Source organism: Nannobrachium achirus (genome assembly GCF_963921795.1).
Source record: "Nannobrachium achirus genome assembly, chromosome: 2".
Taxonomy (NCBI): domain Eukaryota; kingdom Metazoa; phylum Chordata; class Actinopteri; order Myctophiformes; family Myctophidae; genus Nannobrachium; species Nannobrachium achirus.
Genome location: NC_137811.1, coordinates 55,554,180 through 55,570,930, shown reverse-complemented (window position 1 = coordinate 55,570,930; position 16,751 = coordinate 55,554,180). Strand labels below are relative to the sequence as shown.

The window sequence follows — 16,751 nt, the reverse complement described above, 5'->3', positions numbered from 1 at the left end:
CATTTTGTCATATTGGGGGGGGGGGGGGCATGACAAATTTGTGAATAATCTGAATATGGTCAATTACTAGGAACCTCTCGGTACACAACAGAGACTACAATTTCTTTCTGCCATATGGTGATCTGTCATCGGTTGCATAATCATGACCTCTCAGTTCATGATCGTGATGACAGTGAATCATCCCACATGCTGTAATCTCTGCAGCCCTGGTCTGTTGGTGAGCAGTAGAAAGTAGATTGAGAGGAGCCACTGATGGTCTTAAAAGAAAATAGAAACCAGCTGACAATACACCAGTAGGCCTATTGCTGCTAATGTGTAAGCTGTAGGCTATGTCACTGATTGTCACCGTTATTCATATCGTTTTCACCAATCTGAATTTGAAGTGAGTAAAAAAATCTTTCCAAATACCTGATGACGTGTTTTTAAATGGGTTCGCTTCAGGATGGTCAGTCAGGAAAGCATGTCCTGAGACAGACGGTGGTAGATTTCGTTTAAGATTTAAGTCACTGGTCACTAGAATGGTCAGCAAAATGTGCGATGCGTATTAATACATATGTAATATAATCCTACTCGCCAGTGTTATCTTGGGTTTTGTTTCATCTCAATCATAGCAAATTTCATCTTCATATCAATAGCAAAAATGGGTTACAAGCTTGTAGATCTAATTGAGCTATTATTTTTTACAATATGACATGCCCAAAATAGGCCAGGGTTAATTTGGTTAATATGGAAATCAGGTCATGCACGCAGGGATGAATTTAAATGAAAAAGGTCAAATACTAAATACACGGTACATGCAGTTTTTCATTTTGTACCCCGATGAAAACAAAATGTAAATTATGCTTAATCTTTATGATGGCCATGACTGAGACAGATAGTAAAAGGGGTTCAATTTATTGTTGAAAATGAAATGTGTAGAACAACCAATCCCTTTGATGAAACAGAACATGCATCTTTTACCATAATGCTAACTGATAACAGATGGCAAAAGACCATGTCCCAAACAAATCAGAAAAGAAAAATTAAGACAGTTGCCATAATTCCAGCCACCCTTCAGTTGAATTCTTCAACCGATTCATGCATAAGTCTGTTATTTTCCAGTACATATTGTGAATCAAGATTTATGAAACTTGGAATGAATCATTCAATAGATTAACTCCACCTTACATTTCCATACCAGTACTGTTATTGTATCATTCAGCAAACTATAAAACAATGCCTCCAGGCGTGAGTGTCCTGAAGACCCAGAACATTTCTACACAAAACCCAGTTTCCTTGCAAATACATTACTGTTTCCATGACAACAGCTCTGACTGGAAATGCAACCATTCGGTGCATAAAAGGCTGTTAAGTCAAAAGCATCACTTGAGCAGTTGCCATAGTTTTTTTCCCCATGAGAATGGGAGCAACACATGTGTTATTTTCCATCCTCTTTCCAACTTTTCAGACCCAAAGCTATACTGCATATAAGCAAGTGACAGCGCACAGCAGACTGTCTGTGCAGCAATACCAAACGTCATGTTAAAAAAAAATGAATAACAGAGATGAGAGGGTCAGCCTTATAAGTATAGTTGTACTGTATATTAAAAGGGAGGGTTAGGGCTAAATAGTAGATCTTTTGATTCAACACCAAAGACAAAGGACAGGAGCCTGGCAGATCAGCAGCTATGCGGTTACCATAGGAACCCATAGCTAACTATTATAGCTAAATTCTCAAATCCCTTGAACTGTTATCTGAAGACCCTTCATCATTTGAATGCAGAATTCCAGTGTAATACAAGATACACAGTACAGGGAGGTAACGTACATGGAATATCAAACAACATCAATAAGAAAAATGTGACTTCAATAAAGAGAAATTAAATTAAAAAAGCACAATGATCAAGCAAAAAAGGTATGTCACTGATATACAGTGAATTAAGCCGGATTTATACTTTGTTGTACAATGGTGTCACACTCTGAAAATGGATCTACAAGGTCACAGCATGTTGCAAACTTGTAGAGCTGAGCGGCTATTTGTGAGTGACACCATCGTACAATGGAGTATAAATTAAACATTACACTCCTTTGTCCTTAAAGATTATAAATAAGACAAATCAAATAATGTGCACTCCCCATTAGAGAGTACTATAGGTACCAGTTTATTTACAATTGTTCCTGGAAAACCCCAGATAGAATATTTGTGTAACTTATCTAATAGATGAAATCAGAAACTCAGTTGTGTCTAATGTTGCTGTATCTTTTTTTTTTTTTTTGGTGCAAGATCATTTTACATTATACAAAATACTAAATCCCCTTTAAACCAGAATGACCGAAAGTCTTGCCACATCAAGTACACCAGTTGCATTATCTGTCCACCAGACAGCTGTACTGTGTGTCAAATTCACATGTGCTTTCACATTGCTGTGGCAAAACAACAATGACTAAAATGGCTGCTAGGGGAAATCATTTGGTGCAAGATGACAGTTGGCTATAAGATCACTAGTGGATCCTGGATTCCTGGTTGCTTCCGTGGTCGAGAGGGTCGAGTTAATGGTTGAATCAATGTTTTTTTTCTTCCCTCCACAAGCTCAACATTGAGCATTATTAAAATGTTACGAGAGCTTAACAGCAATCTTTTGCTCCTTCTTCATCATCCTCTGGGCATCTTTCTCCATCTTCTTCCTCTGCTGCTCCATGGAACGCTTTTCTCTCTCTGCCAGCTTCCCTTGTCTGTAAAACAAACAAACAAAAAACAGGATTGCAAGCAATGTCATCACAATGCACATTAAGAGAAGCTAGGTCAGCTTCTGAATGTGTTGTTGATGCTCTGTGTTCTGTTTACTTGCAAACACTGCCACCTGCTGGCCATAACCAAGAGTACTGTGAATACTGAATACTTATTTGCATAGTATCATAATCCCCAGCAACTGACAACAATAACGTGTATAGACCAATCTTTTTTTTTACAAACACCAAGACTGCACGCACCAGTGACCATTTCATGTAATCAATTCCCAACAGATCCCCAAACCTGCTGTTTAGGAGAGCCCCGGTTTCAGTTCAATCAACCTCCTCTTGTGTGTTGGCTAGTGAGGCAAACCCTGAGGAAGACATTATATACTTCATCGCGTGCCAAGAATCTGCGCCATGGAATCGATTGTTGAGCTTGGAAGTCTGCTATTCTCAACTGTTCTCTGCACGTGTCACCTTTGCGGGCCATTTATCGATGCGTCACTGTCGCTCGATTTCTTTCTTCTTTTTTTGTTGCGCAGTTGAGAGCACTGTTCTTTAAGCACCACAACTGCAGCCTTCATGTTTAGAATTTAAATCAAAGCCCTAATGATAAAAACAATTAGATAGATATGTTTATTAGCAGAACATGTGTTTAATCGGTAGAATAAAGCAGCCCATTACAAAGCTGATTAACTAAGTTTGACAAATTAGGAACAATCCTGATGCCAAATAATAGTAACAACACAACACGTTCAACAATACATAGCTATATGGACTGGATATAAACGTTTATAAAGCCTTACGGAGCGTTTGTCACATGCTTGTCACAAAATAGGGTCGGCCCGGATCATATCCGGCAATCTGGGGCCGTTCGCCACCAAGTACTCCTACATGTAACCACAGTAAAACATGGGGCGAGTATGTTTTGGGCGATCGTATCGGTTACCTCACAGGACAGTAGTTTGCAGGTCGTAGTTTGCAGCAAATAAAAATCCCAAGACTGAAATGTATTTTGTCCCAATATGTGACTTGTGAAAGCGGACAGCCCCCCGACCTGTCCTAAACAGGGATACAAGTCGGTGTAAGAGCTGTAAAACTAATAACATGGCGCACCCAGCACACACCAATTTTTGGGGTGGTAAAATGGTGTTTCCCTGAAGTTCTCAACTGCCTTCACTGTGAATGTGTGTGCCAATCCATGCTTTATTTTATAGAAGCAGCTTATTAAGTTATGTTGCTTTCTGTTGCTATAGTCCAGCCAATTCAAATTCTCAGATCTTAAAATGATTACTGTAGGTTTTGGCTTTACATCCACATAGTGCTTATTGCAACAGTGTGTTTGTTAAACAGAGGAATACACTTATACACATGAGGCTCACAATGAGCTTGAAGATCTGCAAAGATATAATTGGTGTAGAGAGTGGGAAAAGAGCAGATCAAGAACAGAGCCAAAGGTCAAATTAGGGTTTTAAATGTCCAAATGCACATATTAATAGAAATGAATTTATTGATACAACACTGTCACTGATGATAGAGCTATTAAACACGTCTATGACTCCATCTATGAAAAGGTTTAATCAACAACAGTGGTTATCAACCTTTTCTGTGACCCCCAAAATTATCATATTTTAACTGGGGACCACCCCACCCTGACAAGCACTAAGGGTTGAGGCATTACTTTTTGTATTACACGGTTCTATTGTGAAAATAGCAGATCTAGATCTGTAGATTGGCTATTTTTACAATTTCTGCCTCTAATATTTGACAGTTTGTCCAATGTTTAATTTGTCATTTTAGAGGTATTAAAAAGTCCTTAAATTGTCGAGATGTGCATTATACCCTCTATACACTTAAACTTTATGTAATGTTGGTTTGTTTACTGTTCAGAGAGAAAACAATGATCCACATTAAGTTAATCTTCTGGGGACCCCCCAAAATAATTTGGGGACCCCACTGGGGGGTCCCGACTCCCGACCCACAGGTTGAGAACCACAGATCTAACGCAATTGTATACAATATGGAGAGGGGGTCCCTGCTTCATCTCTAACTGTCAGGTTCGCTCAGCTAAGGGGTCCTTGGCCTGAAAAACGTTGAAGACCCCTGCTTAAATGATAACACACAGGCTCTGTCATGTTATTGATTCGTGGCATCCTCGATGTGTTAAAAGCAATGAATCCGTTAAGTATGACGGCACACTGCTTATTTTAATTGGGAGGATTATGAAAGTCCGATGTCTCATCGGAGCACAACGTGTTGCAGTTGCAGACCAGATCGTCGCTGGTACAAGACAACATGAATAAAATATAACACTAAACAGAAAATAACTAAATGTTGTGTACCTGACAACTTTATAAGAGCGGTGGCTGTGGGGATGTCTCAATTCAACCATTACTTTGCAGAATGAAATAATAACACCACATTGACATGCCATTACCTGAGCACCTCCTCTGCCATCCAGGCTGCATCAGACTCATCCTCCCAGGCGTTTGCATCCTCCTGCCAGGTATCTAGTTCCCCCAACTCAGCCTGTTGAATAGTACATAATGAGAATAAAGCAACAGTCCATAATACATTTAATTAACTAAACTAAAAGATTTGCTTTGTTGTAGATTCTCAAATCTACTGCACAGGTGGTAGAGCTTGGGAGTCTGAAGGATCCCGGTTCAATCCCAGACTCAACACTAGCAAGACATTGAACCCCTAAATGCTCCTGTCGGGGTTGCACCAGCTGTTACTAAGTTACAACGTAGCCTAGTTGTAACGTAAATTGCTTCTAAGTCAAGACTTACGCATTACTAAAATGTCAGCTGTTGCACCACTCTAACGTATCTCTAAGTAACTACTAAATATTTACACCAGCCTTTGGGCAGCACTAAGTCCTTACTAAGCAACCTATCTCTATGGGAGTAGAGCAACTACACCATACTAACGTGGCAGACAGCATTATATCGGCTATTTAATTAATTCAACAATGAAACGACCCATCTGTTTAAAACATACATTAAGCATACATTTCGGCCATTTTAAAATAGCCGATCAAGCTCACAATGCGTCTGCTATGAATAGAGTATTTCTATATTGCAGGATTGATACTTTTTGAATTCATGAGTACTTTTTCAACCAGCTGCGGCAGACATACAGCACAACAGCGACTTGAACATTGCTCTTCTCCCCTCCAAATATGCACTTCCCTGCGTTAGGGGCAACATGTATGAGGGGCAAATATAATTTGTGATACAATCCGTGTGCAGGGATGCGCTCGCCATGAGCACACGTATCAATATGACTTTGTGTAGCCTACATGCCAGTGGAGAGACGGAGCTCTCTGTCTGTTGACAAAAGACGATCCAAGCTTTACTAGAAACAGTTCGTTTTCATTGGATTCGGGAGCTATGACGTCATTGTATGCGACTATACATTACTTTAGGAACAGTCTACGCATTACTAGTTACGTTATGCCTTAAGCTGTCGTGGTGCAACACCTGTTAGTAACTCACTTAGTTACAAACTAACTAGTAGTTACTAAGCCTCTAGTAAGGACTTTACTCCCTAACTTAGGGCAGAACTTACGTTCTGGTGGTGCAACTGGCCCCTGATGAACAGGTTGGTGCCTTGCATGGTTGCCTCCGCCATCAGTGTGAATGGGTTAATGTAATGCACATTTGCACCACAAAATGTTTCCAAAAGTACAATATTGTTGCTGCTTTGAACCATGTTTCCCTCAGATACGGGAAGAGCGGGCAACTAAACTTGTGGGCACCTTGATGTTAAATTGTCTATTTGTTGCAAATATACCTGTATATAGTGTATGTACACACACACACTAGGGTTGTACGGTTTCCATTTTTTCAAAACCCCGGTTTAGGCCCCCCAAAAAACCCCGGTACACGGTTTTACACGGTTTTACAATCTTATAGATTTTAACGTGATTTAAAAAAAAAAATGTTTCAAAGTGCTTTATTTATAAAGCAGATACAAAAGTGTTTTACCCACAAAAATGCAGTAAATACTATTGGGCTATACTAAAATAAATTGTAAATAGCCTAAGTCAATTTAATTTGTCATTTCAGAGGTTAAAAAAAGTCCTTACGTTGTCACTTTAGACATGTACAATATAAACCCTCAATACACTGTATGTTGTTTTGTTTACAGTTGAGTGAGAAAACAATGTTTGTTTACAGTTGATTGAGAAAACAATGTTGCACATTAAGTTAATCATTTGGGGACCACCCAAAATCATGTTGGGACCTCTCTGGGGTCTCAACCCACAGATTGACAAACGAGCATTTGCCTGGCTGCAGTGTGTGTGTGTGTGTGTGTGTGTGTGCCAATAGGACTACAAGTCGCCAGATAATATAGGAAACCACACGATCCATCACACTGGGTGGGACGTGCTGTGTCGAGCCGGAGCGCACACACACACTGCATAGTAAACAGTGATGGAGACATGGAGTAGAGGACTTCTTAAAAAGTTTTAGATTTTGCTTGCATTGCGATGCAGCCGTGTGCCGTTCTGCATTGACGCAGTGACATAATTGTTACTTTTAGCCTGCGTTTGTTGTTGTTTTTCCTCCTGAAGGAACGTGGCTAAATCATTAGCATGCTAGCGCTTTAGCCCCGTTCCTTTAGCCTAGGAGGAGAGGCATAAAAAAATAGCTGATCTACAAGCTTGTGGCTCGTCGACCGTGCAACGTGTTGTGAGCTTGTAGATCCACCGTGTTTAGCTTCAAGCTAAGCCTCGCTTCTGTATTTGGTTACAGCTGTTGCATTTCTTTCCAGCTGTTAGCCTACTTGGCTTGCTACCATTATCTCTGTGGCTCCTTCTTCAGGAGTGATTTCTGCTGCTTCCGTAAACACGGCAGATGCGGCAGCGGCGCACATGTCACGTGACGGTTTTCGGTTTTGGCTTACGAGACCGTCAACATTTTATAACACCGCATCAAACCGAAATACCGAAAAACCGCACAACACTAACACACACATCTATCTATCTCTCTCTCTCACACAGTTTTATTGAGATTCAGTAAGATGGAGACCAGGAGCGCTTGTTTTTGGGCACAAGGTGGAGCAAGCGGTGCCTATATATAAAACACAATACAAATTGGTATTATTAAAGGGGATATACAATGGACCGAATTCAAGTTTCCTTTCTTTTTGTGCCGAGTTGGGATTCGAACCCAGGTCTCAGTAAGTCAACGTGAAATTAAATCTGACACCACTGTGTGTCAACTGCATCTATGTAAAAGCCTGGTGACGTGAGGTTAGCCGTGCTGCTATCCTATAGCAGCCTAGCTAGCTGCGTCTAGCAGCTCTGAGCTCTCACCTCCGGGGCAGGGAGGCAGAATAATCTGTCACTTCTCTTCATAATAATAACAGTTGTACCACCTGTTATCCAACTAAAGTATTCAAAGCATGCTTATAAGAACACAGATGCCACATGAAAATGAACCAAATTGTTTTTATAGGGTAGGCTACACGGGAAATAAGTTGCCTAATAAATATAATAATAAAGCTGTGTTGTCTGTGTTCAAGCAATGTACTCCATGGTGTGCCGGTAACAAACATGGTGCATGATCTGTGCATGGGCGTGCATGATCTGTGCACTATAAATTACATGGAAGTCTATGGAGATTTATGGCAGGGAAAACCCAAAGAAGGCATATTTAATTGGCAGTAAACGAGTTAACAGGTTGGATGGGGTGCCTGTTCAGCAGGGAGTGGAACTCCGAGGAATATTGTGTTCCTCTACGAGCGTTACACTCTCCTGATTAAACTCCTCACTGAGACATGTGGTTGTCGACATCCTCCCCAAACCAACAAATAGCGGCTGGCAGTGACAGGGTCTAATTGGGGGCACGCTAGACTTTTCCGGTTGAGTGTCTAAGCGGAAGTACTGGAATTTGGCCAAAGTACCGCCCAAGGAAATTACGTTGGTGCTTTACAAATCTGAAAGACATACAGTACAACGGACCCCACCCCTATAGACACTCTCAGCATTAGGACGTGACCAGGCCTTTCTCTTCGCAGATGAGTAAGGCTGGGAACAAGGCTTATTTGAGGGTAATTGGAAATGACCAATACAATAGTACGCCAAGCTCAGCTGTCAAGATAACGTCTGACTCACAGAGGGTTGAATGAAGGGCATCATGTCCTGTGTGGCTGCCAGTCGGCTGGAGAAACCTGCCGAGCCGTCAGGTACAAGGTAGTTCAGAGGTTCCCGCTTCTTCAGCACAATCTGTAAAATGTACAACCAGACAACAGAACAAGTGTTGAGAGTAGGGACAGTCCAGTAAAGCAGGTGGTTCTGAATCAGTTCACAATAAAAATAAAAAATAAAAAAACATACAGACATTTAGAGCTTCCATTCAAAATATGATAATTTTCCATTCTCTCAAGTTTTCAAAATATGATAATTTTCCATTCTCTCAAGTTCTCAAAATATGATAATTTTCCATTCTCTCAAGTGTTCCATTGTTCCCTCCTGGCACTCCCCCTATGGCACAGTTATGGCATAAATGCAAACGGAAACAAACAAATCCAGAGAATAATAATAATTAAAATAGGCTATGACCTTAGCTTGGAGCTTGTCACCGTGTCGGAGCTGGCAGCTGTAGCCTTCTGTAAACCTTTATTTCACCAAGAGTAACCCTTTTTTCTGTCCCTTTTCTGAATTCTTACTGAACAATATAATGTCCAATCAGACAGGATAGGGTTAGGGTTAGGGTTAGCGGTCTGCTACGGCTCCCCACACACACATGCTGCTCCGTCGGCCAAGCCCCACTTTTGCATGGACCTTTGAAGCGTCTGACCCTAGTTCTCAGGTGGTTCAGCAGAGTCCATTGCCGGCGTGGCAGTTACTCTCCTTTGATGCCGCCTCCTGGGTCCTGGATGTAACTGTGGATGCGTGTTGGCCCGGCCGACTCCCACTCCCGCTTCCAGGCTGCCGCCAACCATGCCTCTGTAGACTAGTCCTCAGGGGTGGACCTGAGCAGATCTTGTGCCGCCCTGCTGTAAGTCTATTTAGAGGCAGCACTGGTGTGGTGATGTTGTGCAGGATATGCCAGTCATGTTGTTGGGCTTTCCTTGCGAGGGCGAGGGTAGCAGCCCCTCGTCGAAGGCTGGCTGGGGCGATTCCTGCCAATACTGGCAGGTGGAACACGGGGGTGGGCTTCAGGCAGCCAGTTATGGTCCTAAGAGCATTGTTTATGGCAACGTCAACCTTCCTGGCGTGTGGGCTTCTGCACCAGGCTGGAGCACAGTATTCAGTTGCGGAGAACACCAGGGCTTGCATGGAGATTCTGATCGCTTTGGAAGATGCACCCCAGCTAGTACTGGCGAGACGTCGGATTAGTGAGATTCTTGATGTTACTTTGGTATTCACTTTCTCAAGGTGTTATTTGAAGGAGAGTGACCTGTCCAGACGTACGCCGAGGTACCGCGGGGCTTACTGGTAGAGGTGCACCGATACCGATATTGTATCGGTATCGGCCGCCGATATGAAGGTCATTAATGTTAATTAATCGGATATCGGACAGAGCGTTGCCGATCCGAGTCCCGATATAAATAATAATAGCCTAATAAATACACAATATAATCACGCAATTGTAAGCCCATGACCAAATGTTTTTAGCATATAATTATTAAATAAACATCCCAAAATCTTCTTATGGATCAAACTTTTTTTTCGTCGCTCCTCCACCCTTGTCTTAACGAGACACGGCTTCGCTGCACAGCAGGCACGTGCACACAGACATCAAAGGGGGCTTGAGCCCCTGCCCTTTTATCTGTCTGTAAAAATTGCCCTCTTCAGACCATGAATGCATTTTTTTACTATGGTAAAAGAAATGCAAATGTCTCCTTTCCATACCATAACTACATTCAAGAGAATTGTCCACCAAAATGGCCCTTTAGAAATGTCAGCCCCTGCCTCTCTTTACATTCTCTGCACGTCCCTGCTGCACAGCACGATGCTCTGGTCCTGCTGCGACCACTTATTATAACTCTATGCCTGAGACTCAGTAAACATTAGCAGCCAGCCTACTTAGTGGCAGCCTACAGATGGTGCTGATTACCTTTGCAATGTAAGGATATATTCCATAATCCTGTGTCATTGTCGTCTCAAAAAAAGATGAAGGAGAATAAGAAAAAGCATCGTGTCACCAGGCTTTCCTGCGTCCAGACGGTCAGAAGGAGTTTTACTTCCACTTTCATAAACAGAATGCAACAGCATTGCTAAAGCTGTTGCAAGCTATACAGAAACAGCCATCCTATGAATGTCCCTTTATTTTAGACAGTTTCAAAGGACAATCACCTCCTGTTTCTCTGTTGTTGAAAGTCAGTTCACTTTGCTTGATGTCGTCGTGTGTGTCCACACACTGGATTAATTAATGCATTTACACGTGAAGCCCGTTATAGGTCGTTATAGTCTCCTCCGATCTTATATATACACACATTCCTCCTATTGCCGCATCCCACTTCCAAGCCCATTCACGCCCCCTTTACATCGACTTCAACTCATAGGTAGTCGTCTAGGACGTAAGGAATACCGCCCATAACGCTATCATTCGCCCCCCGTCGCCATGGTGACCGCCCTCCATTGGCTCATTCCCAGCTATGGGACCGGCGGATCCAATTTCAACAGAGGGGGGCGTCGCAGTAAGTGGAGTGAAATTTGACACCACTGTGTTTGCATGTGCGTGCTGCTGCTGCTGCCTCCACAGTGAGTGCAGAGAAATAGCAGAGGCATAACAGTCACTTCTCTCCAGTGCGTCCGGCCGTCAACACCGGAAGTGCGTCCGGCGGTCAAATATGTCCGACCGGAAACGTGCGCTGCGGCACAATAGTTCCGCCACAATAGTCCTGCCACAATAGTCCCGCCACAATAGTCCCCCCCCCAAAAAATTTTTTTTTAATTTTTTTTTTAATTTTTATTTTTTTTATTTTTACTTTTTTTTTTTCAAAAAACTTTTTTTTGCCATAACAACCGGAGCAGGGGCATGAGGTAATAATTTTGCCCTTAAATATTTGAAAGGACCAGACTAGAGTCAGACTATTGTGAGGTAAATGTCTCACCTTGGAAATGCAACCTTAGGCCTAACAAAAAAAAAACTTTGGTTTCCGGTTGGCTGTCATTTTAGGGCTGAGTAGGTAGGGAATTTATTTTATTTTATTTTTATGCAAATGAAATCATATTTCAATTTCTTTTAGGATACTCTTATTCTGAAGAGATTAAGAAGTCGACCACCGTCTGGAAGTCTTATTGTAATAAGAAATCTGGAAGTCTTATTGCTGCTAGCGCAACATATCTTATTCTGAAGAGATCGGCTACAGGAAGTGTTAGATTTTCCAGCTTAGATTTGACAAAAGAACACAACTCGACGAGCGAGGGAGAGAGACGCAGTCGTACTTGCAGACATGCAGTGTCGCACGGGAGTCCGCATTCACTCAAGCGCTGTTGCCGTACAGTCTTTCAGATGAATCCCACGCCGTCATAAATGTTTCGTCTCCAACTCACGTCTCTCTGTGGTGGCTATACATTTCTCAGCTGTACTGGTGGCTGGGCTGCTAACGTTGCTAGCATGGCTACCCTGCCAGTCAGTGTTGTTGTTGACTGAGTGGCAACGCAATTTGTCCCCCGATTGTGTGTGTGCTTGTGTGTCTGTGTGTGTTTGGAGGAATACAAGTTGTAACGTAACTCACATTAGTTTAGCCTCGGGAACCGGGGACAGGTCCTGACTTCGCGAATGTGGTCGCACCAAATATATTTTTTGTAAGACGTTTTTGATCGACTCGGTCGGATTTTGACTTTATTATTATTATTATTATTTTTTTCACTCCAAATGCCAATAAAATCATCTGGGTTGCACGTATTTAATAGGGTCGGTCGCCAACCGGAAACCAAAGTTTTTTTTTGTTAGGCCTTATTTATTTGAGCTTCTCATTCCCTGCCAGGCCCGATAGTCCCGAGATTATTCCAATGTCTTTCCCCGCCAGGCCCGATAGTCCCGAGAATTAAAAAAAAAAAAAAAAAAAAAAAAAAAAAAAAAAAAAATTAAAAAAGAATTTTGACCCCAAAAAATGGAGTAGGCATGATAGCAATCGCGAAATTTCATGTTTAACCCCCATAGCAACCCCATCGTTCAAGCATGGCAGCCATTTTGGCAGCCATCTTTGTTAAACATAGTGGCTGTTATCTCAGGAATGCCTGAACGGATTTCCATTCGGATTTTTTTGTTTGAAAGCTGTGAGCAAGGTGGACACACGTGGTGCATTATCTAGGCATGGGTGTGCATGATCCGTGCACACCCAATTACATGGAAGTCTATGGAGACGAATGGCAGGTGGGAGTACGGAGGTATGTTAAAATGGCGGTCAATGTGTTAAGACAATCCTTTTGCATTAAGATACGATTTTGCTTGTTAAAACAATATTTATTCAATCATAATATTATTAATTAATCATTCCTTGCCAAGGCCCGAGTTTCCCGAGTTATTACAGTAGTCCCAGGCTGCCACAGCCCGAGTTTCCCGAGTTGGCAGCCATTTTGAAAAAAAAAAAAAAAAAAAAAAAAACGTTTTTCAAATTTCTTTTATAAAAAAAAAATTCCAAAAATGCCTAAAATGTATAAGGCATGATCGCAATCGCGAAATTGCATGTTTAGCCCCATAACAAACACATCTTTCAAAATGGCAAAATGTTTGTTTTGTCTGACTTTGAAGGCTTCTATCTCATGAATGCCTGAACAGATTTCCAAGCGGATTTTTTTGTGTGAAAGCTGTTAAAAAGTAGGCATGGGCGTGCACGATCCGTGCACTATAAATTTAGGAACCTGGCAGTGAGGAACTTGGGGGCCATTTTGAAAAGGCAGTTAATGTGTTAAAACACATAGGCCAATAGAATTTCAAAGGCTACAACACGGAGAAAACAACCACAGGGCCTCTTGTCTTAAATCATCAACAGATGTTCTCCTGTGCACTCTGTGTACCTATTGACAGAATTTATCAGACTCAGGGATAGTACAAGTACACACTTCCAGCCATGACAAGCACTCATTAGACAGAGAAGTCTTTTTAGTTGTGAACTTGTAATCGTGGTGACGTGAAAACGTAGAGAATACCTTCTGTGTTTTCCTGATGGTGGGCGTCATGTCTTTGAAGTAGTCGGGTTCCTCTTCTCCCTCATCAGTTTGAGGGGCAACGTTTCCATTGCCACCCTCTATCTTGATACTTGTTGGAGCGTCTTCATCCCAAGAGCTCCATTCCTCAATCTCCGGCTGTATAGACTAGCACAAAAGAAAATTAAAGTTTTGTCTGGACCAACGCCACTTTAACGTCAACCATTTATCCTTGAAAACAAAGTAAGATAGATTCAAGTTTATACACACAATGGCCAGTGTCAGATTTCTCTCATAAAGCTGGCATATTGGGTGGCCAGCTGATTAAGAATACCAACCTGTTTGGGTACAGATGAAGAGAAATCCACAGTGGTTGGGAGAGTTATCTGATCACCACTGAGTTTACGTCCCCTTCCAGTCCTGTAAAAAGATGATATGATCATTATAATAAAACATTAGCATATACCAGTGTGTTCCAAATTTAGAGTTGTGAACTGAAATGGGTCACTGTGTCCACAGTCCCAATTTTATTTGGTCACCAGAGATTTTGGATGATTTCTAATTAATGAGCAACTACTATTGAAGATATTTTGACAGAGTTACATAATTGCAAGGTAACTAACTACACACAAGTTACACAACCCATTTAGCTTGAAGGTTGAAGGACAGCTCAGGCAAGGGGTAAGACATTGGGAGTTGGGAAAGCAATCTATAAGTGTATATATATTTCTTAAGGTGGTGAGAACGTTACACTCTCATGTTCTGCATTCAGAATACGAACTGCTACCCTCGGGTAGACGTTATAGAGTCCCAGTTAAACTATAACTGAGTTAGAGCAATTTAATTGATAATGTAATTTTGTAAGTTTGGTTCCCAGTAAGATACAAGATTTCACTTTGGGTTTTGAGCTGAAAATGTTTGGGAACCCCTGGCATAGACACAATTTTATCAATAAAAACTACAAAAACTATTTGAATTTGTGAGCATTCTAATAAGCTTACCTGCATATCAACCTTTTGAAGAAGGAAAGCAAACTGGCTAGACATGTGCAGATCTTGAAAAGGCGGAATTGCGTGATGGCCATAATGAAATTTAGCTGGATAAAGTGATAAGAGAAAAATATTGACAGAATTGACATGGTTAGAAAGGCCTCTCACATGCATTCCTTTACAGTTCACTGTGTGTGTGTGTGTGTGTGTGTGTCACATGACATTGGGATGCATTGTAATCTTCCAAGTTCATGTTCAAGTCTATCTTAGAGTATGTCCCGGTTGTTGTGGTAACATTGCCTTAGAAGCGATTAATTCATACTTTAGAGCAGGGGTCTTCAACGTTTTCAGGCCAAGGACCTTTTCAAAGATTCCATATAGTTTCATCTTTCATCTTCCATATAGGTTCATGTCAATTTGTGTTTTCAGATATTTAACCACTTGAACTGTCAATACTTAATAAACTTGACCTTTCACTCTGTTACTTAGTCTGCTCTTTTTCCCCTCTACACCAAACCTCTTTGCCGAAAATAGCCGATCTGCAAGGCGTTGTGAGCTTGTACATCTGCTATTTTTGGCTACAATTCTCAGAATATGGACACTAGGGTTCAAGTTGTTAATAAAAAGATTGGAAGATTTGGACGACCCCCTGTAGTAACTCTGAGGACCCCCTAGGGGGTCTAACCCTGTTGAAGACCCCTGCTTAAGAGAAACAACAGACAGACTACATAGTGTACTGTATACTGTACAGCTATTGGACAAAAGGAAATCTTACACATTCTTACAACGCGTTGAGCTTGTAGATTAGCCATTTCAAGATATTTGCACACACAGAAACTGCACACACATTCTTTTAATTGCATGATGGAATGCTAGGGTCCATGTGTTTAACACGGACCGTTGTTGTTATAGCAACACAGATATTAACAATGGTGTAAAGTAACTATAAGTACATTTATTGAAGTACTTTACTTAAGTACAGTTTTGAGGTATTTGTACTTTACTTGAGTATTTCCAATACTTTTACTTCCAAAGATTGTGTTTTTACTCCACTACATTTAGCCTATTTGAAAACTTTAGTTACTTTGCATATTTTGATTATTACAAAACACATTAACCACTTCAACCCCATATAAATGTCAGCCACTTGAAAATAGCTGATCGACAAGCTGACATGATATTTTCCAAATATTTGTTATTCGAAAACATGAAATTGGTCATTCTGCACAACGAGCACTTTCTACTTTTGGTACTTTAAGGACATTTACATGCCTGCCAACACTTTTTTACTTTTACTCAAGTATACAGTATTTAGAATTCTGCATGGACTTTATTTGCAATACTGATACGTTTACTAAAACATGCAAGTACTTTTCCCACCATTGACAGATATTGAGGAACTCACAGTGCACGGTGTTCAGACCCAGGATGCAGAACAGATGGTTGGATGGCTTGGCTTTCAGTTGCACACACACAGACACAGCGAAACCAAACGAGCTCATCTATGTTGTGGCTAACAGAGGCTTGCTAGCTTAGCTTACAGGCAAACATTACGTCTTTATTTTTCCACAACACTCGTCATTTGAGGACGCATTTGAGACGACGGAGATTATTGCCACGTTGCGAGCATAATAAAGCCGTACAGCTGCTAACTCCAATGCCATGTCATGATAATAAAGCCCTCGAGCCTGAACCTGTCGTCGCTCATTCACAGTCTCATGGCTGCCATCTTTGAACCGAGAGCGGAAACAGGAACTTCTTCTTATTCTTCTATTCGGGTTTATTGGCGGATGGCAAACAAACATGTGCATTACCGCCACCTACTGATTTCTTCGGACTACTAGTCCAATGTCCCGATTTTGTGCATCTCTGTACAAATTATAAACGCACGTTAAACGCCCTGTCCAAGTGACTACAATGGAGCTAATGGCTAG

At 41.4% G+C, this 16,751-nt stretch overlaps 1 protein-coding gene across 1 annotated transcript; it reads right to left on the bottom strand.

Annotated features, from left to right (window-relative positions):
• Positions 1 to 896: 896 nt before the first annotated feature.
• On the bottom strand, positions 897 to 16,540 carry ebag9 (estrogen receptor binding site associated antigen 9). Its single transcript, XM_080754285.1, has 7 exons — positions 16,223 to 16,540; positions 14,830 to 14,924; positions 14,167 to 14,248; positions 13,832 to 13,996; positions 8,840 to 8,950; positions 5,150 to 5,241; positions 897 to 2,712 (listed from the first exon to the last, which is right to left on the bottom strand). The coding sequence occupies exons 2-7, from the start codon at positions 14,910 to 14,912 to the stop codon at positions 2,595 to 2,597; spliced, it is 651 nt and encodes a 216-aa protein (XP_080610411.1). The 5' UTR covers positions 14,913 to 14,924; positions 16,223 to 16,540; the 3' UTR covers positions 897 to 2,594.
• Between the last annotated feature and the right edge of the window lie 211 nt (positions 16,541 to 16,751).

What these genes read in the sequence shown, in the direction of transcription:
- ebag9 (XM_080754285.1), bottom strand. Translation starts at nt 14,912, where the DNA reads ATGGCCATCACGCAATTCCGCCTTTTCAAGATCTGCACATGTCTAGCC. An exon ending in TTCAAAAGGTTGATATGCAG is followed by an intron (nt 14,249 to 14,829) that starts GTAAGCTTATTA and finishes ATCTTTTTACAG; the next exon opens with GACTGGAAGGGGACGTAAAC. An exon ending in CTTCATCTGTACCCAAACAG is followed by an intron (nt 13,997 to 14,166) that starts GTTGGTATTCTT and finishes CTTTTGTGCTAG; the next exon opens with TCTATACAGCCGGAGATTGA.